The 22965-nt window shown below is 30.8% G+C and overlaps 1 protein-coding gene across 2 annotated transcripts in view; it reads right to left on the bottom strand.

Moving 5' to 3' along the window:
* The window catches only part of LOC114337662 (DNA polymerase epsilon subunit 2), a 151834-nt gene that overhangs the window by 86559 nt on the left and 42310 nt on the right, over window positions 1-22965 (bottom strand). For both annotated transcript variants that reach the window (XM_050650362.1, XM_028288173.2), the window contains exons 5-6: window positions 11406-11641; window positions 2308-2491 (exon numbers count right to left, since the gene is read on the bottom strand). In XM_050650362.1, coding sequence (XP_050506319.1) covers window positions 2308-2491; window positions 11406-11641 — 420 coding nt within the window. The remainder of the gene's footprint in view (window positions 1-2307; window positions 2492-11405; window positions 11642-22965) is intronic.

Genomic DNA, 22965 nt, shown 5'->3' with positions numbered 1-22965 from the left:
CTTTTCAGGGCTATACTTTTACTACCACAACTTTTTTGTAATTGAGCATCCTACTTCTATTCTGTTTCATATTTCCTCTGTTCTTATTCTATCCTACCTGGTAATTTCTAGACACCTTCTCATAAACTCCAATTCAACTGTTCGTATTTTATTTCGTATTATTGTTGTCACTGGCCATTCTTCTGCTCTTATAGGGTAATATTCAGCACGATGCCTTGAAAAATCCTTTTTTGTTTTCTTTAGTTAGAGTGTTCTTCCATATCACTCCATGGAGTGCTTCCGTGGCTTGTTTTCCCTGTACTATTTTCATTTCTATATCTTTCATACAAGTGCCATCTCGGTTTATCATTTACCCTAAATACTAAAAAGTCTTACAACTCTTAATAGTCTCTTCTAAACTTACGTTTAAATCAGCAACCAATCAGTAATCAATTACTTTCGACTAGATTATATTGGTTTAGACTAGGCTAAGCTAGTTTATCCTGATATAAAAACATACACTTCAGGATCAACTAGTTTGGTCTGAAGTGTCTGTCTTTATATCAGGATAAACTAGTTTGGCCTAGAACAAACTAGTTGGGCCTACGCGCGATAGGACAAATTAGTTTGGCCTAGGCCATACTAGTTTATCCTAACACGCTTAGGACAAACTATAGTATTTTTACTACAAAAACGTTATTACGTAGGTCAAAATTTTTGACGTAAGAGAACTGTCGAAACATTAGAAAGTGACTTTTCATTATTGCTATGTTTATTATAAATACGGCAATAATGAAAAGTCACATTCTAATGTTTTGACAGTTCTCTTACGTCAAAAATTTTGACCTACGTAATAACGTTTTTGTAGTAAAAATACTATAGTTTGGCCTACGCCAAACTAGTTTGTCCTGAAATCGGGTTTGGCCTTCTCCCCATCCAAAAATAGGTTTTAAATTTATTTTAAATTTAAATACTTCTACACAATTTGTATATGCATACACATAATATAAAAGTACAAAATTTATTTCTCCGAAGCGATGACGGTCGAAATGACGGTCGCGAATTCAATGCTTTTTCCCCATCTAAAAAGTGCACAACGTCACTAAAGAAGTTTTCACTTCAAAAATTTTAGTAGTTCCAATATGACACAAAATCTAGACATGGGATAAAAAGTTTATTTGAAGAAAGTGTATTTTAAGTTCTTCTTAATGGCGCTATAGGCTCGTTTTTTTAATATTGTATTTAGTTATAGAGTAATTTCCACATACTAACATATTTCTAAAATTGAGCTCTGTACCGACATTCTTTACTATATTACGAATATGTGAGCCAAATATCTCGACAAAATATTCAAAATTAAAGCCGCAATCTTGGAACGCGTTTTCGGCATTGATGACGCGCTACTGTAGCCTCTTAAAATATCGATATCTTGACCAAAAATAAATCTACGAAGATTTTCCCTTTCACTGTTCAAAGTTCAAAATGTTCCTTTTTGAAAATTTTATAATGACTTTTATTGTTACTTTTAACCGAAGTATAAATGTTTATTGCTCAAATTTTTCTTAAACCCTTATAAACAAATTAATTTACATTTTTTTAAGAAAATTACAACTTCAAATGTGTGTAACTTTAATACAAATAAAGATAAAGTAATTTAACAATTTGATTAAAGTCTATAAATTAGGTTTTAAAATGAGGCTCTGTAAAACGTCATTTGCATGCGTCAAAGCCGAGTTATGTTTGAAAAAGCTTCGAAATATTCTTAGTGTGCAACCATTATGCACTAATTTTACTATATCTCGAGTTCTCATTGTTGAATTAAAGTTTAGTAAACGCCATTTTATTTGTTTTTTATTAAAGAGCATATTTTATTTAAAAACATTTTTTATCTTTTAGTTTATGAGCTAGAGCCTTATAAACACTTTATCAAGAACTAAATTGTTTAGACTAATTACAATACATGTACTTTTTTTTCTTTATTAAATTTTTCTTTACATAAATTAATTTTTAAAATAAATTACTATTTCTTTTCTAGAAGTCAAATGCAATTTATACTGTTTATTTACTCGTACAGCGTACAGCCACATATTGTACAATTAATAAAATTTTGGTGCTTTCGGAAATAAATTTTACGTTTATCCGACAGATAATAAACCATAACATAATTTGACGTGAACAGACGTGTACCTTTTATCCGACGAATAAATATGTGAAGATAACAACTATCCGGCATATAGGATCATATCTATCTGGAGGTGAAAAGACCGGTCATAGTAGAATTATAAATAAAAAGAGAGACAAATATAGCAACAATTATATCTTACTTACAGATTCAGAAAGTTCTTCCTTCTTAGGTTTGTGTAAAGTACCTTGCAAAAACTTTGGCATAAGGTCTGCTCTAAATACTACAATTTCTCTAGTACAGTACTGGATTCTACATGGATTTGTTGTAAATGTAGCTTTGGGCAATAGCTTCTTAAAATCGGTAGTTACATAATCTGGTAGGGCAAATCTAAAACAGATCTCTAAATACAGTGCCGGCAAAAAAAATCTTTACATTGCCAAATAAATCACCAAATTTGAAGACAATTTGCATGCGTTCTGTCTGCACTTGAAGGGGAGGGTAGGGGAGGGGGGATAGCGTTCTTGCGACGGTAATTATCTGTAGTTTACGGACCGCTTGGCTTATTTAGGGTATTCTGCGCATTTGCACTGTAAACAGTTGGCTTTGTGCGGGTAGTCAGGGTTAAACTTCTTCTCATTTACCGCGTAAAGTTTGAGATCGTCAAATTCTAAATTGAACTGACAAATATGGATCGAAAGAAACTCACAAAAGAGGAGAAAGTTCGTGCTTTAACATTGCTGGAGAAAAGAGACTCTGTAATTACCGTAGCACCTGATATTGGTGCTTCAAGAGGGGCTATTTATCAACTGAAACGTTACAGCATGAAAAAATAATGACAGTTGGCTTTATAAACGTATGTCCGCAAATGTTTCGTTTCCGAGATACGGGATGTTGAATTTTTTCTTACAAACTGACTATTTATTTTATTGCTTTAAATCCGATTGAGATATGCCAATGAAATTTGGTGGGTTTTAAGACGTAGTTATTGCACATTTTTTGACATACAATTAAGAATTTAATATTCACCATTAGCGCGCATACGGGTAATATGATCGACCATATTACCCGTATGCACGCTAATGGTGAATATAAAACTCTTAGTTTTATGTCAAAAAATCCACAATAGCTGTCTCTTAAAACCTACTAAATTTCATTTGCATATCTAACTGGTTTTAAAGCAATAAATAAATCGTCAGTTTGTAAAAAAATATTCAACATCCCATATCTCGGAAACGAAACATTTGCGGACATACATTTATAACGTCAACTGTCATTATTTTTTCATGCAGAATTACACCTTAAAGTTTGTCGCACTTATTTAGAAAGACCGTGTATTGATGAAGAACATGTCTAGTTGTTAAAGTACCTAACTTTTTTATTATCCAACATAAACGAATGAATAAAAAAACAGAATGTGAAGAAAACCTGAGGCTATAGTTGGGTTTTACTTTCAGTATATTATAAATGCTAGAGTATTCCACAGGGTGATGCAAACTTTAAGAAAAAAACACAGTAAGATTGGTACACACAGTATACAATGAAAATTTACCTATTTAGCAACAATATTAATACAGTGGTATTGTTAAAGAATCAGGCTATAACATGTTCAAAAAATCACTTAAATCGGCCAACATGTTTAGAAAATATGAGACAACAAAAATGACCAAATTTTTAAGTGGGCCGATTTCTATGCACGTAAGTTTATTTGTATATAAACCAAAACGTATAAAGTATGTAAGTACATAGATCAGTTAGTCCAGAGAAATAAGGTTTTTCTCGTGACACATCCCCCTCCAGGCCGAAACCAAATTTTTTTAGTAGTATGGACATCTATATTATTAACCTATATGTTTCCTGCAGCCGATTTTGATGATATACATAGTTATAAACAAATGAAGATCGAAAAACGGTAAATTATCGCTTTTTTCGTCTATTACCAAAAAGTTAAGCACTTTAAACAAATTTGAGAGTAAGAAACTCATAAATCGTATAAAAAACTTCAATATGGCATTCGCTGAATATGTCCAACCTTATTGGTTGCTTAGAAAATTGCAAAATAAATCATAAATATTGAGTTTTTATAAATATTCGTAACTTAGGTAAAAATTAACTTAGAATCTTCTTATTACGCGGAATGCCGAGACTTCTTGTACTTACAATTATATTTTAAATTTCAAAGCAATTGGTCAAATAGTTTAAAAGTTATTTAATTTATTTTTCCCAAATTCATTTTTTTTGCAACACTATAAGTCAGAAAATTATGAGGTTACAATAATACTTCGGACAGTTTATGAAAGAAGAACATTTATACTATTACCTTAATTAAAAATAAATGACAAAAAATAATTTTAAACAGTGTAAAATTATTTTGAAAAACATGTCCATTTTTTGCTTACTTATAAACAATTAGAATAACTTTTTAACCGTTACCCGTAGAAAAATTATTTTTTCATATTTAGAAAGACTGAATTTTTATACACATTTAGAAAGAAAAAGAACTGTTCTAGGACATTTAGGGACAAAGTTAGCCCCCCCATTTTTTTAATTCACATGTTTTTGCAAAATTATTTTGCAATATCTATAATTATTTTTTGTCATTTTTTTTAAATTAAATTAATACTGTAAATTTTCTTCTTTCATAAACTATCCAAAATATTACTGTAACTTCATCATTTTCTGACTTACAGTGTTGCAAAAAAAATTAATTTTGGATAAACAAATTAAATAACTTTTAAACTATTTAACCAATTGCTTTGGAATTTAGGGTGTAATTTAAGCACCATAAGTCTTAGCATTCCATGTAATAAGAAGGTTCTAAGTTGATTTTTACATAAGTTATGAATATTTATAAAAACTCAAAATTTATGATTTATTTGGCAATTTTCTAAGTAACCAATAAGGATAGACATATTCAGCGAACGCCATATTGAAGTTTTTTATACGGTTTATGAGTTTGTTACTCTCAAATTTGTTTAAAATGCCCAATTTTTTAGTAAGAGACGAAAAAAGCGAAAATTTACCGTTTTTTGATCTTCATTTGTTTATAACTATGTATATCATCAAAATCGGCTGCAGGAAACATATAGGTTATTATTATAGATGACCATATTACTCGAAAAATTTGATTTCAGCCTGGAGGGGGATGTGTCACCAACACGATATTTTTTTCCTTATTTCCGTTCAAAATGTGAAGAACGAATTCAACTCAAGTGAGTGTCAAATGGTACCCGGGGCCTTATCATGTGATATTTAAGAGCCAACAGTAGCCCGTCATCAATATAACTTCGGGAGATAGTAGCACACCTTTTTTTCGAAAGTTCTGCGAAACTTTGGCAACAGTGCGTCGGGATTGTTTGACATAACTTGAATATTGTGACATTAACTCATAGGCGCGCTAAATGGAAGTAATAGAAAACAATTTTATTATTAGTAAATAAATATTTATAAAAATAAACCAAAATAGGTGAAACATTTATTAAGAGGCTACAGTAGCGACCAACAGGTAGCAACAAACGCGGTCGAAGATTCCGGCTGTAATTTTGAGTATTTTATCGAGATATTTGGCACACATATTCGTAATATAATAAAGAATGGCGATACAGAGCCCAATTTAAGAAATAGATTAGTATGTGGAAATTACTCTGTAATTAAATACAATATTAAAAAACGAGCCTGTACCGCCATTAAAACGAACAAAAAAAAATAAACTTTCTTCAAATAAACTTTTTTTATCCCATGCCTAGATCTTGTGCCATTTTGGACCTACTAAAATTTTTTATTTCTAACAAGAAATCGAACATATTATAACTAATAACTAATTAGGCAATATAGAGAAATTGTCACTGTCATTTTGACAAACCTGCGTCAGATTTTCTCTTATCTGTTCTGTTATCTTTATCGATATCCTGTTCAGTGCAGTAGTTTTCATTCATTTTAAGAATTCGTTATTGTTTCGCTATTTGAAAAAATAGACTATTGTTAATTGTGAGTTTTAGTTATATGTATAAGTATATTTTGCGTAAAAATATTTCGAATTCTAATGCGAATATATAAAGTTAAAGTGCCTTTGGCGCTCCATGAACTAAATAAAATAAGACGGCTCTTGTTTCGCTTCACAACGAAATGATTATTTATTATTATTATTTCGTGCAAATACCTATGTTAACATAAAATTTTCACCCATTTAGATTTATTTTTATAAATATTTATATACTAATAACAAAATTGTTTTCGATTACGTCCATTTGGCGCGCCTATGAGTTAATGTCACATTCAAGTTATGTCAAACAATCCCGAAGCACTGTTGCCAAATTTTCGCAGACCTTACGAAAAAAAGGTATGATACTATCTCCCGAAGTTATATTGATGACGCGCTACTGTATACTCTTAAAAGCGTGTAGGTATTTTGGTTTTTTTATTTAAATTTAAAATTTAACTTTTAAACTATTGATGATATTTCTAGACTAAAAAATCCTCCTAAAACTTTATATACTCGCATTAGAATTCAAAATATACTTATCTATAAGTAAAACTCACAACAATTAACAATAATCTATTTTTTCAAATAGATTACTTTTCAAATAGAGTCCAACCACTTAGTTCTTTTACAAAAAAATATAATTAATTATAAATAAACTCGAACGAATTCTTAAAATAATACACTACTGCACTGAACAGATATCAATACAGATAACAAAAAATATAAGCAAATCCTGCTATTATACTTAGAAATCTGACGCAAGTTTGTCAAATCGACAGTGAATATTTCAGTATGTTGCCTAATCAGTTATTAGTTATAATATGTTCGATTTCTTGTTAAATAAAAAATTTAATAGTTCCAATGTGACACTGGGATAAAAAAGTTTATTTGAAGAAAGTGTATTTTTTGTTCTTCTTAATTGCGGTACCGGCTCGTTTTTTCAATATTGTATTTAATTATAGAGTAATTTCCACATTCTAACATATTTCTCAAATTGGGCTCTGTACCGCCATTTTATACTATATTATGAATACGTGTGCCAATTATCTCGACAAAATATTCAAAATTAAAGCCGCAATCTTGGACCGCGTTTTTCGTTTTTGTGACGCGCTACTGTAGCCTCTTAATACATCCGATTTCAGGATATAATTCAGGAATTTTTGAAACCTATCAGGTGTTGTAAAGGACGATGCCAGGAATAACTTCTACTAAAATGTAACCAAACATTTTGTGCGCCTTTTTATTTATGACGTTTTCATTTGCTAAATTTGAAATTTTTCAAGATTTTTAATTTTGCAGCTTAGGATATTTATTTTATAGAAAAACTTTTAAATTGAAAATTGTAGTAAATTAAAAAACCTACAATTTGAGCTATGGCAAGTTTAATTTCGTTAATACGTTATTTACTCTGGGCTAATTAGCAAAATACAAGGAAAAATTATTTACCAGCAATTTTGTTGCTGGAATCGAACCTTACGATTCTATATAATAATAATATAGGTATGCAAAGTCCGCAGATAGTATGCTACTTTTTTTTATAAACAAAATAGCTCCCGAAAAACGTGTTTTTTTTCAATTATTGCTCTATAACTCCAAAGATTTTAACTTTACACCAAAAGCACCCAAATAAAAATTCACCGTAATTAAATTCTGCATCGAAAAATGTTTTTCCCGATTTACTTCGACGAAAATTTTCCTCGGAAAATACGGGTTCTTCCAACAAAATCTTGAATTTTGAACTAAAATTTTGGGTAAGTAATTATTTATCAATAATTATATAACTTGGTGACTTAAAAGCCCTTTTGGTATAGATTATATAACCAGAAGCCAATGGAAATTGAATGAACAGTTTAGCAACAATTAATTGTTAATTAACAATTTACGGTCACTATAATAACCACAATAATTAAGATACATAATAATAACTATGATTTTTGTATAAAAAAGCACTATACCTATCTAATGTACTTTACAGAATTGAAATTGGACTATTTAAGCGGCCTCAGGAATATTTTAAAATTATAAACAATTTTTTGGCTTATACAGAAATAGAATATCTCGGCAACTATTAAATTACATTAAATTACAGACGTTTCTATTAAAAGAAAAACCGTTAAATTGTGATGGTGGTTCCTGAGATACAACCGATCAAAGTTGAAATAAAAAATAGGTTCATATCCGTCAAATTTCAAAGTGAATATTTCAACGTGAAATAACCAAAAAATGATGCAATTTTTGGAGAAAACTCATTAGAACTTTTTTAAAGTGTTTAACAAATTATTATTTTTCGTTTTTTAAAAAAGTTTCTAGTATCAAAAGTAAGCAAGTAATCTCTTTTTTTTTGTCAAAAAAAAAACTCAGGAAAGTCACCCCTTACTTACCTTAAATCAAAATAATCGTTACCGCTTCACAAGTTACTTTGCTCGTGTATTATTTATATGATCTGTAAGTATAATCGGTTCAAAGGGCTTAGTTAAAAAAAATGGTTTTAAAGTAAATCTGTTTTAATTTTTAATTTTGAAAAAAATGTTTTTTTCAAAATAACTTAAAATTTATTAATGTGACCAAAAATCACAAAGAGTAAAAAAATGTAGTTCTTGCTTTTCTGGATATTTTGGATTTTTTGTTTTTTTTTGTAAGGCAAAAAGTGGTTAAGATATTAAGATATAAGATATTAAGATATAAGTTCTAAATTTAGATACACTCGTGATTATTGACTAGCTTAAGTCCTTTCAACTACAGCCCCTTCAAAAATAAGCACTTTGAACCTATGAAACTTACAGACATAAACGACGCATTCCCGAGTACAACAACTTATGAAGTAAAAAGGATTAATTTCATTTTTTATGCTAATTAGGGGGTGACTTTCCCGAGTTTTCTGACCAAAAAAAAAACAGACCAGCTTTATTTTGAGCATAACTTGCTTACTTTTGATGCTACAAACTTTTTTAAAATACAGATACACATATTTTTTTAAATAATTTAAAAAAGTTATAACGATTTTTCTCCAAAAAGTGTATGATTTTTTGGTTATTTCACGTTGAAATAATTTACTTTGAAATTTGATGGATATGAACCTATTTTCATTAGCTAGACTTGTTTATACTGGGTCTAGAGAGTTCATGCATACATCATTTTTTTTTTCGATTTTTAATGTGCTATATCTTTATCAATGTTTTTTCAATAAAATACTTACTTTTTAAGTTATTTGCCAAAAACCGAGTTTTTTTTTTGTTGAAAAATGAAGGTATTTAGTCGCAAATAACTTGAAAAGTATTAACTTGGTGAAAATGCTATACAACAAAAGGTGCTTAGAATTAGACGTTTTATCCATTTCCGAACTTATTTTAAACGTATATTTTTTCACCTCTTACAAGGGGTGAAACTCACTCCCAGGCGAAAGCACGCAGAGGCCCAATATCATTTTTATTCTTTGACATGTTATCTATGTGTTTACCAAATTTCATGTCAATCCAAGCGGTGCTTTAAAATTTGGAGCAAAAACGGGATTCAATGTACTATTAGTTGCTAAGGGCAACCGACACAATAAATCACAGTCGTAAAGAAAAATAAATCGCCACTACACTTTAAAAATCATTTTTAATATTCAAATGTAATTTACTTTAAAATAATTTTTATTTTAAGATAATATAAGTCTTTCTTTAGTCAATGACTGTGAAATAATTTCTTAATTGTTATAAATAAAGTCACTACGATTTAAGAAAACAAAAACAATTATCTCGGCTTCAGTTAGTCGTAGAACATTTTTATTTTGTTTTGAATCTTTATTTTGTCTTCAGCAACAATAATCTGCAAGTTAGAAACTCATAGGATGCATAGGGGCTGCTTCAGTTCTAAATGTTTATAACGAAATTTGCCCCCTTATTTTCAAACCCGAAATAAGAGATTGAAAAATATTTTACGCATTTATTTACATCAGAATATGAAAATATAAGCCTTTAGAAAGAAAGTGAATCTATTATTAACGCTCTACGATTTTTTTTCAAAAAGTTATAGCCTTCGACATTTGACCCATTGGGATAAACAAAATATAATATCTAAGCAACAAGTTCACCAATAGGGTTCTACAATTTTTTTTATGTTTACAAATGTTTAAAATTGAAAGATCTTTATTTTAACCTTCGGATGACCAAGCGGGGGAAATTGTGACCCCAGCGTATGTTTTTCTTTAATAAATTCAAAAGTATTTTTAATTTTTGACTCATTATTTTTTTATTTGACTTTAATAATATCATTCTAGATATCCGCATATTTTGAAATAAAAAAAATTCCCTATATTTTACGAATAAAAAATATATTCTGAAGTTGATGTTTAGTAAAATAGCGTCTATTATGTGCAATTACAAGTAGTTTTACGCTAATGACGTCGACTTTGCAAAGTAACAAGACACTTACTCAACATACATACTACACATGACACTAATACTCATGTTGTGACTGGCTGAATGGCATAAAGTCCATGTCAAAAAAAAAATTAAAAATTAAAAAAAAAAACTTTTATTTTTTTGTTAATTGTCATTTTTGATCTGGGTCATTTTCCCCCCTTGGTCATCCGTGTAACAAAAAAAGGTTGGTCATCGGAAGGTTAAAGCCTTAAAAAATAAATAAAAGTTATTTTTACAATAAATAATTCAATTGCAAAATACGGCCATTTTGGACCTTTCGTAGGCTGTTTTGCAATAACATATTAATGAAATTAAACTTGCCATAGCTCAAATTGTAGGTTTTTTAATGTACTACAATTTTCTATTTAAAAGTTTTTCTCTAAAATGAATATCCTACGCTGCAAAATGAAAAATCTTTAAAAATTGCAAATTTAACAAATGAAAAACGGCAAAAATAAAAACCGCACAAAAATTTTTGGTATAGCAAGTTATTCCTGCCATCGTTCCTTACAACACTTGATAGGTTTCAAAAATTCCTGAATTATATCACGTTTTTTCACCCACAGCCTGGGGTGATAATAATTAAAGTAAATATTTCCATGACTGTTTAAGTTTAAAGGGTTTTTACCCAAATATGTACAATTTTGGTGGCTTAGCATAAAATATACTTTTTTTTAATCCAGAACCATGAAAACATATAAATACGATAATTTGAAACGCTCAGATATTACTCTTATGAGAACGATGTCTTACATTGTCGGGGAAATCTGTATTATGTTTTAAGTTTAAATAGACAAGTAAAATAAATGTACATAATATATTATTTAGTAAAGTGTGGGTGTAAATAAATTAAAATTAAAACTAATAAATTAAGTGTTTAAACTCATTGATCCATTAACTAAAAACTTAACATTACCTTGGAACAATATGCGTCAAACACGGGTCGGTCAAACCGGGCACAAATATGAACTGGCTTTCCTGCGATACGTTGGGAAACTTAAAAATAAGCTCTCCTAATCTCTTAAATAGTTTTTTCAATACGTCCATGTTTTCACTACCATGAGAATTCGACATAAAATTTCCCATAAAAATAAAAGCCAAGGGAGGGTATTCTTCAAATCCATTAAATAGTTGTTCGAGTTTTTCAAAAACCTGCAAAATAGATTAATACGTAATTTTCTAGATCGACACTGTATCGACTGTTTACAATTTACAAAAAATTAGTTTGTTCATTATACAGTGCGCGCGTAAAGTATGGAAACAAAAATATATCTTTGACAGCCCATATGATATACAGTAGACTCCCTATATAACGAGAACTGAAATGCCGGAATAATTACCTCGTTATAAGCGGATCTCGTTATATCAGACAACAATAATATTGAAATGTTTTGATGCCTCTTACGTAGTTTATTAGGTGTCGATGGTCGACCTGAACAATGAAACTTCGTACCATTGTCAATTTACCATCGTAAATTGTAACTTTCCTTCAATATCGGTCGATAGATAAACAGAAAGAAGTTTATTGCAGGCGGTGTTTATTACACCACTGGCCTCCAAACACAGATGTTGGGAATTTCTATATACAAGCAGTTAAGGTATTTATTTATAGCCATTACTTCGCTAAAAACAGGTAAAAAAAACATATTCTTGATATTATTTTTCCTCGTTTCATGGGACATCTAGCGTACCTCGTTATAAGCGAAACCGCGTAATATCCGTGTTCGTTATAGAGAGAGTCAAACTGTAGTAACAAAACGTTAGTTATGTATATTAGATGGACCAGCGATTTAAAATTAGTTTATATTTTGTTGCCAAATGTACAGTTGAAGAGATATTAATAATACCAATATTTTTAAATAGGACCACCCGTATAATCTGCTAATGGCCAATATTCACCATTAATATGCAGAAATTAGTAAAAATATCTTGTATTACAACGTTGGTATTAATATACAGAGAAAATTGCACCACTTGTTCCAAAGTTCCAAAATTTATGCTTAACCTCTGAGAGGCACTTTCTTTCTATGGACGTGGACTATACACTTGAGTCCAGGGTTCTTTACCCGTGCGTCATTAATACCTGGCGAGATAAAATACATACTTTTTATCTAGCATCATTTTCTTCCACGCAGAAACTAATGGCAAACCAGCTACCGCCTGTTATTAAGTAAAAACACATCATGTTATTTTTATGAACGCTCTAGACTCAGTACGTTGAAAAGATATAGGTACAAAAAAATACGTTTGGGGATGTTTTCAGATTTTGAGTACAATTTGTGACGTTTCTGGTATGTTTATTTTTGTTGTTCTGAAGCTATTTCCTTGTGGCATTTTTATAATAAACTATTTTTAATGGGAAATAAGCCACAATTTTACCAAAAAAATTATTTTATTAACGTTTCGAAGCCCAAATCGGGTTTCGTTGTCAAAATACAAAATACTACTAAAATAAACAAAAATGTTGTTGCTAAGTAAAAAAATTCTTCTAATAATTTATTTAATCTGACTCATTTATATTGGCAATTCAGACGTATATTATACATTTTAAAGTAGAAGACTTTAAAACGATATCGCCAATATTTATGAGTTGCGTTCCTGGGACGACTTTACTAAAAGATAGTTCATTCGATTACATGAAATCAATCCCAACTCAAGAATATCCGTCACAAAAAAATCATAGCATGTGATCTGTCTTTAAAAAGACAACCAAATGCAACGATGACAGTAAAATTCTCGCGTTAGAGATTCCATAGTAAATCACGAGGGAAAACCAGGAAAAACCTCGTGATACTATCCCGACATCGTAAGTATTTGGTCTTACATTTAATTTACTTTCAAAAAACTAATAATTCTGACTTTAATATGTTTAAATTATAAATAATATTAATAATATATAGACATACAATAAGTAATACTAAAATATAAAATTTGTATGGTTTGTTAAAAAACAGTAAATGGTTGAGTTCAATTAGTGCGGTCGTAAATATTATTAAATTTATCTGACCTGGCCTATTGTTAAGACCCACCCGGAGCGATAAGCCACCGAGGTAGATAGAGTTGGTCTTTTGCAATTAACACTGACTAGACGGTACTCCCATAATAAAGCCTGAAATAAATTTTACCTGAAACCGGGCCTTTTATACTATTATCGGTTAATCCAGGATGTTTATAGTGGTAACTAATTGAACTCAACCATTTACTGTTAAACATACCATACTAACTCGATATGTTATTGACTTACCAATCGTGGTATTTTCTTTCTATTGACTTCCTCTTTCAGTATGGGTAACCACATCCTACTGCATTCTACCGAGGAATTTGCGACACAATTGGTTTCATTTAGCATAATTAGAGCCGCTTCTTTGATTTTTCTCTTTTTACTATCTGATTCTTTCAGGACTATACTTGTAATCGAATCGATTTCATGTAATCGAATGAACTATCTTTTAGTAAAGTCGTCCCAGGAACGCAACTCATAAATATTGGCGATATCATTTTAAAGTCTTCTACTTTAAAATGTATAATATACGTCTGAATTGCCAATATAAATAAATCAGATTAAATAAATTATTAGAAGAATTTTTTTACTTAGCAACAACATTTTTGTTTATTTTAGTAGTATTTTGTATTTTCACAACGAAACCCGATTTGGGCTTCGAAACGTTTATAAAATCATTTTTTTGGTAAAATTGTGGCTTATTTCCCATTAAAAATAGTTTATTATGTTTATTTTTGTGGCTGTCAGTCTGTTGAATTTTGTCGAATTTTTGCATTTTGAAGTTTTTTATAGTACACAAACAATTTTTTTCACAACTAATTTTATATTGTAGTTTAAAATTTTATGGTAAGTGTATTTACAACATTTGTTACATTTATTTTACAACATACAAAGCTAACCTCATTCACACAATTAAGGAAGTGTTCGCCAAAGTGAATAAAATGACAAAAAGAAAATATGTTATTTAATTTTTTTATAAATTGTTTATTTACTTATTAATCAGTGATACTAAAAGAATTTATTAAGCTACTTCAAATGTAGCTGTAATTCTGCACCAAAATTTAAAGCAAAAACTACATTTGACATTCTATTTATCTGATAACGTCAAATTTTATACTATATAACCCGTGGAGAGAGCAGTAGCCACTTTCTGTCACTTGCTCGATGCGTTTAGTAAATTTCCTACTTATTTCTTATTGCTACTTATTGCTTTAAATGATGACGCAAGGATAAAGAACCCTGGACTCATAATGTAATTTCAGTGATTTTTTTATTTAGATAAGCTAGTCTGTGTCTTCAGTAAGACATTTCGTCTAATTACAATGAAGCCAAAACATCGCAAGCCCTTGACTACGAAAGGTATCCGCATATCAGTCAATATGCGTTCACTACTGTACATCAAGAAATATACTACCAACGTCTCTGTTATGGATACCATGGATACCACGGTAATCCTGGATACCATTGGCAAAAGAAACTTGGTCCGTAATAAACGATCTTCGATCTCACATAACTTACACATTTTCCCTTACAAACCCTGAAAATTTAAATGTGGTACCTCGACATAAGAGGGTAATTCGTTCGGTAACCTTGCTCGTACGTCAAATTGCTCGTAGGTCGAAGCAATTTCCCCATTGAAATTAACTGAAATGTCATTAATCCGTTCCAGTCCCAAAAAAAATCACTTTAGTTATTTTTGTTATGTGTTTTTAAATAAGAAAAATGTTTTTACAAGAAGAAACATTTATTTATAAATAACAAAAAATACATAATTACATATTCTGTAAAAACATAAAAAAAGTGAGGTGCTTACAGAAGCGCTTAATTTTCGTCAGGGGTCTTCGCTTTTTTCGTCACGCTTTGCTCATTTTCATCTGCAGCTCGTTTAAAAAAACTGTCCAAAGAGGTTTGTTTCTTACTCCCTTTCATAAATCGCTCGTGCCTTCTCACATATGATGCTTTGTGTTAAGGTTCCTCCTTAATGCTGCTTCTCTGTCACCCACACCATCATTAGTTTCTCCATCTTTTCATGGGGAGACGTCCGGAGCTTGGAAATTATTGTAACGCCCTTAGCCTGGCATTATACCCTTTATCACCTCCTTCAAGTTAGAAGTAGGTAGTCAAAAAGAGGTATGAATTTTAATAAAAATCGGTTGCTCGTATCTCAAATTTTGCTCTCATTCAAAGCAAAACATCGCTAGCTCGGCGGCTCGTATCTCAAAACACTCGTATATTAGGGCGCTCGTATATCGAGGTACCACTGTACTTGGTTAATGTAAGTAAAAATATAACATCAACTATTTTGCCACAAGATCCCAGTTCCTATCTTCCTAATTCAAGAAAGGTCTCGAATTATTTTTTATAAGACCAGTTGATAAATCTGAATTGATCCAAACAATCAATAGTTAGACCAATCAAGTTAGGTTTTTACTCGATATAACTGAAAGGACATGGTTTGACAGTTGAAGTGTGTAGTATGAGATATTACAAAAAGACTACCATCTTGGGATTCATCAATTTTTTAGTGGAACAATTTTTAAATTGTAAACAACAAAAACGTCAAACTTAGTTTTTTTGCTCATAACTTAAAAACTTGTTTATTTAGTGATTTGACGTTTACAGGTAACTTTTTCAGACAAAAAAGATACATCGAATGAGATACGCTAAATGAAAATCGGTTAATAAACAAAAAAGTTATTGCAAAACGGACGACAAAATCGCTGTTTTTGGATATTGTTAATAACAATTTTATTGTTGATTAAAATTTGTTTAAATGTATCTAAACTTGAGGGTATTATGGTGTTTGAATGGTGTGCAAAAAATGGTCGAGATATATTAAATAGTTTTTACGAAATTGAATTTGTTTATAAAATTTTTTGAAAAACGAGCTAATTTCTGAGGCTGGTCCAGTTAATTTGGCGGACTGGATTGCAATGATCTGGGGCTTATTTCCTTCGTTAAGATGTATACTAATAGCCTACGAAAAAAATTTAAAAAAAAGTTACATTTATGTACTTAAAATTATTTGTTAATAAATAGCACTTTTTAAGCTTATAAACAATTACGATAACTCCGTGGAAATTAGATCAAATTAAATGACAATAAAAAATACGGAAATTTGATTAAATTACACAACTTTAAAAAAAAATTAAAAGTCCTACCACCCTGGGGGCTGAGATGGCCCCTTTTTTTTAAATCACTGTTACGTTAATTAACAACATTAAGAGCTGAAATTAACCAATATTTAATAAGATTTTTAGCTAGAAAAAAAAATTAAATTGTTTAAACAGGAGTGTTATAAACAAAGAGCATTTTGCGTTCCGAGTAAAAAATAGTGGGCGTAGCGGCTGGCGTAGCCGAATGAGAATGAATTCGCGCGCTATTAGGTACACTAATAACCGGTATAGGTGAAATTCGCTAGTCATTTTAGGCACGATAAGAGCCTAAACTTAAAAAGTAGAACCTAAAAGAAAACGTATGAACACTGTGCCGTCACGTTTTAGTGACGCACATGCGTCGACAGTGGCACATCAAAGTTTCCACTTATGGACGGGATAAATAAATTAAAAGGTACCCTCCCTCACTAACAGAATTCAATTTATTTCACTTTTTAAGTTCTATGTGATTAATAAATAAGACTAGTATTACTTAATAACGTAATTTTAACCCACCTCACCTTCCCCACCATCAAAAGCAAAAAAAAATCCCGATTTTATTTTTTTTTAGGTGGGATGCAATCAATTTTTAAATTTCAAAAAATTCACACGCATAATTGAGGCTTTTACAAAATATGTCTATTTTTTATGGACCTGTAGGTTAAGTGTACCTACATCACATCAAAAAATTTTTTTTTGCTCAAAGGAAAACCTATAACTTTTTTTTGGGATGGCTGCAGGTCTAATTTTTTTAATCTTGTATTTAATATATTTCAAGATTATCGAAGACTTCAACCTCTCACGGAAAAAATCATCGGGGAATATCAATCAGGGTTTAGGCTAAATAGATCTACCATTGACCAACTATTTACAGTTAAATAAATACTAGCCAAAGCATGGGAATATGACATGGACGTTTACAATCTCTTTGTAGATTTTAAACAAGCCTATGATTCAATAGATAGAACAATTCTACCTAATATATTGGAAGAATTTGGCATACCATCAAAATTAATACGACTAGTGCAAATGACAACGACAGAAACGGAAGCACAAGTATGTATTCAAGGACAGATCACTGATGCGTTTACGATAACGCAAGGACTGAAACAAGGCGACGGACTGGCTCCAACGCTTTTTAATCTTGTTCTTTCATATGTAATTAGACGGTTGACGGTAAGCGGAAATAACATACTTACAAACAAATCTACCCAATTAGCAGCATACGCGGATGATATAAACATAATGAGCAGAACAATGAATGCAGCGGAAGAAACCTACGTTGAGTTGAAACAGAGTGCAGAAGCAGTAGGGCTAGCAATAAACACAAATAAAACAAAACTACTCATACAAACCAGATCAAATAGACCGGCGCAACAACACTTTATTGACGATATAGAACATGTGAATAGATTCACGTACCTAGGAATGGATCTGGTTGCAAGCAATGAAGAAGAACCAGAAATAAATAGAAGGCTTGTGCTGGCAAATAAAGCCTATTTTGCGATGGGCCACATATTCAAATCGCGAGACGTACACCGGAAAACAAAACTCCGGGTATATAAAACAATAATCAGGCCCATAGTAAGTTATGGCTGCGAAACATGGGTGGTGACACAAAAATCTGCCAATGCATTAGATGTGTTTGAAAGAAAAGTATTACGTAGGATACTGGGCCCAATAAGTGAAAATAACAACTGGCGAATTAGGTATAATAGAGAAATATACGAGCAATATAGCGAACCAACTCTAGCACAACACACTAAACTGAAGAGATTACGGTGGGCAGAGAACGTGGTCCGCATGCATGAGAGTAGAATCCCCAGAAAATTGCTGAATGCAAGAATGCAGGGAAGAAGACCTGTTGGAAGACCTAAAAAGAGATGGGGAGACGAAGTCGATGAGGATGCCAGGAACTTTCTGGGAACGCGTTCATGGAAAAGAACAGCGGTAAATCGAAATGATTGGAGAAGCTTATTGAAGGAGGCCAAGGCTCGATTTGGGCTGTAGTGCCATTGGATGGATGGATTTAATGTATTTATTGTATTTAAAGTATTTTATCAAACACTATATTTCTAATTTTTTCACATTTTTCCTTAAGATTCGCCACGTTCAATAATCCAAAAAAACTGTTTTTTCAGTGGTTTTTGGGGGATTGAACGTGCTTTCCCATTTTTAAATATTCTAAGGAACTCAGTTACTTCAATTTTCATATAACCTATTCGCGGTGTGCAAGTACTTGGAGGCGATACGAGAAACGTGCGAGAATAGCGGAGAAATATTGTAACTTTCTTAAATAATTCATTGTCAATTGAAATTGTCAAATTGACGTATATTTCATATCTACTGTCAATGAAGAAGAAAAATTATATATTGCTCCACAATATTGATATGATATACAATTATTATATAAAGGTAAATGTAATTAATTGTATTTTGCTTGCATTACCGCATTTTAATAACTAATTTTATTTACTACATACAATTGTTTACGTTTTAACAACATAACCTGAATCTTACTTTTTCTTCTTATTATTTTTTTGGACTATGGCCTTGACAATTATCCAGCAACCAGGACCATATGATTGGCCAATATAATTAAAAGTGCGAATAAAAGTGCAGAGCGAAGAAACCAGGTGTCGCTTTTCCGAACTTGCACGGTCCCAATAAGAAAACACGATTGACTTTGATACATTGATTTGATCTATTTTGAAGTCTATAAAATAGGGAAAATCCCCAAAAACCATCTAAAAAACAGTTTTTCGGATTTTTGAAGGTGGCGAATACGAAAAATCTTATAAAAATTAGGAATATAGTGTTTGATGAAATACACAAGATTAAAAAAATTAGACTTGCAGCCATCCCCAAAAAAAAAGTTAAACGTTTTTTTCCGAAAAAAAATATATTTTAATTAAAGGTTCTGTACACTCAATTTACAGGTCCATAAAAAAGAGACATGGTTTTTAAAAGCCTCAGTTGTGCGTGTGAATATTTTTGAAATTTAAAAATTGATTGCATTCCACCTAAAAAAAAATAAAGACAAAAAATGAAATTTTTGATGATGGCGGTAGGAGGAAGGGGGTGGTGGGTTAATATTAGGTTATTACGTATTACCAGTCTTACTTGTTAATCACATATAACTTAAAAAATGAAAAAAATTGTTTCTAATGTTTCTTTGTTCAAATTCTATTAGTGAAGGAGGCTACCTTTTAATTTATTTATCCCGTCCATAAGTGGAAACTTTGATGCGCCACTGTCGACCCATGTGCGTCACTAAAACGTGACGGCATAGTGTTCATACGTTTTCTTTTAGGTTCTACTATTTAAGTTTAGGCTCTTATCGTGCCTAAAATGACTAGCAAATTTCACCTATAACGGCGATTAGTGTAATAGCGCACGAATTCAGTCTCATTCAGCTAAGCCAGCCGCTACGTCTACTATTTTTTACTCGGAACGCAAAATACTCTTTTTTTTTATAACACTTCTGTTTAAACAATTTGTAATATTTTTTCTAGCAAAAAATTTTGTTGAAAACTTTGACTTTTCTTATAAAAGATTGGTTAATTTCAGCTCTTAATGTTGTTAATTAACGTAACAGTGATTTAAAAAAAGGGGCCATCCCAGCCCCCCAGGGTGGTAGGACTTTTAATTTTTTTTAAGTTGTGTAATTTAATCAGCTTTCCGTATTTTTTATTGCCATTTAATTTGATTTAATTTCCACGGAGTTACTGTAATTGTTTATAAGCTTAAAAAGTGTTATTTATTAACAAATAATTTTGGGTACATAAATGTAACTTTTTTTAAAATTTTTTTCATAGGCTATTAGTATACATCTTAACGAAGGAAATAAGCCCCAGATCATTGAAATCCATACAGTCAAATTAACTGGACCAGCCTCAGAAATTAGCTCGTTTTTCAAAACATTTTATAAACAAATTCAATTTCGCAAAAACTATTTAACATATCTGGACCATTTTTTGCACACCATTCAAACACCATAATACCCTCAAGTTTAGATACATTTAAACAAATTTTAATCAACAATAAAATTGTTATTAACAATGTCCAAAAACAGCGATTTTGTCGTCCGTTTTGCAATAACTTTTTTGTTTATTAACCGATTTTCATTTAGCGTATCTCATTCGATGTATCTTTTTTGTCTGAAAAAGTTACCTGTAGACGTCAAATCACTAAATAAACAAGTTTTTAAGTTATGCGCAAAAAACTAAGTTTGACGTTTTTGTTGTTAATTTAAAAATTGTTCCACTAAAAAATTGATGAATCCCAAGATGATAGTCTTTTTGTAATATCTCATACTACACATTTCAACTGTCAAACCCTGTCCTTTCAGCTATGTCGAAAAAAGGCTAAGTTTTTACTAACTTGATTGACCTAAGTATCAAAAGCAAATCTTCCTGTAATACTGATGGACTATCCATAAAAATGTTCTCAAATCTTCCAGAAAATGTGTTGGAAGTGTTCCTCTCACGTATTATTAATGATTTTTTAAAGAAAGGTAAATTTCCAGAGTGCCTAGAGAGAGCCATTATTATTCCTCTTCATCAGGGTGGTGAAAAACCGAATGCCTGCAATTATAGACTTACTGCCTCACTACTATGGAGAGACTCATAAAAGCCCGACTAATGTCCTTTCCCGTTGACAACAACATTTTATCACAAAATCAGTTCGGATTTTTAAATAATAAATGCCATGTTTTCTGTAATATGTACCAAGTACTGAACAATAATCTTTACACTGCCACCGTTTTTTGTGACTATGCCAAAGCTTTTGATTGTACAAATCACGACATTTTGATAAAAAAAGTAAATTTCTACGGAATTCGAGGTATTTCTTTGAATTGGTTCCAATCTTACTTGGATAATAGGATACAACTAGTTAGAGAAAATGATACAGACTCTAGTCTCAAAAACATTATATGTGGGGGAGGACAAGGTTCAGTATTGGGTCCTCTACTTTTCGTTATCTTTATTAATGACATCACTAACTTAAAAATCCATGGAAAAGTTTTTCTTTATGCTGATGATACCAGTTTCACTTGGAGCAACTCAAATATTGCAACTATAACTTCTGATCTAATTACAATAAAAACCTTATCCGACTTTAATTTACTCTCTTTTAACGTAGATAAAACAGTAGCATTATTATTATGCTATACAGGAGCTCTTCAACCCTTGCTTCTTAATAATAGCCACATTAGTACCGTCGACTCTGTAAAATTTCTTGATTTCTTTTAGACAGCAACCTTAAAATGGTCATTTCATATCGATTAGCATCTTCCAAAATACCATATTTTTCTTTGTTCGAGTTTCATCTTCGATATGGTCTTTCTTTTTGGGGTTCTGATACAGCTGCTTAATCCGATATTATTTTTAAATTACAGAATAGAGTAATAAGATGTCTTTTTGGCCTCAGAAGAACAACACATTGCATAAGCTACTTCAAAGATCACGAGATTATGACACTTCCTACTTTTTACATTTTAGAAACTGTTTGCTTAACCCTTTTCTTGGCAAACCACAATAAAAATGTGAAAAGTCTATTATTCTTTCTATTAATGTCCTTCTAGATTCATTTAAAAATTTATGAAATAGAAATTTTACCTTTAATTTATTGCCAAGTACCAAATATGAATTTATTACAAATTTGTAACATTTCTAAATATGCGACGATTTTTTATAATTCAATAAACAAAAAACAACTAAAATGTACACTTTCTATTTATAGGATAATTGCACAATATAAATCAATCACCAAAATAAAAAAAACACATTATTTCTTACAAAAAATTAAAAATTACTAAAAGCAGTCGAGGACCTTCTCAAAAATTTATCAAATATATCAAATGATCAGAAATCGGTAATAATAAAAATATAAGCCAACTATTGCCATTTAGGGATAGTTTCATATTATATGTACAAAATATGACTAACAAAATATACCTCAAGTTACCTAGAACTCACCTAGGAGCTAAAATGAAAATGTTACAAATTTGTTACATTGCCAAGAAGAGGGTTAATTCGTAAAAACTTACAAGTCTTTCCAGTAAGGCCTCATCATTACTACTCCACCAGAAATTCAACTTTTATGTCTATTTATTATACCGATCCCGTCCACTGAGTTAGCAAAGAAATCTATATTATATTCTGCAAGAAAACAATATAATCATCTCCCTTTACAACTTAAATCTACATCTTTTCTTAAGTTCCGTAAAATGACAAAAGCCTATCTATCTGAAAGACTACATTATTTAGTAGAAAAGTCTCTTAATGAATAACTAAGAAATTACAGTACCTACCCTT

This window comes from Diabrotica virgifera, chromosome 5 (genome assembly GCF_917563875.1).
Source record: "Diabrotica virgifera virgifera chromosome 5, PGI_DIABVI_V3a".
Taxonomy (NCBI): Eukaryota; Metazoa; Arthropoda; class Insecta; order Coleoptera; family Chrysomelidae; genus Diabrotica; species Diabrotica virgifera.
The sequence above is the reverse complement of the archived record's forward strand: the minus strand, read 5'-3'. Positions and strand labels throughout refer to the sequence as shown.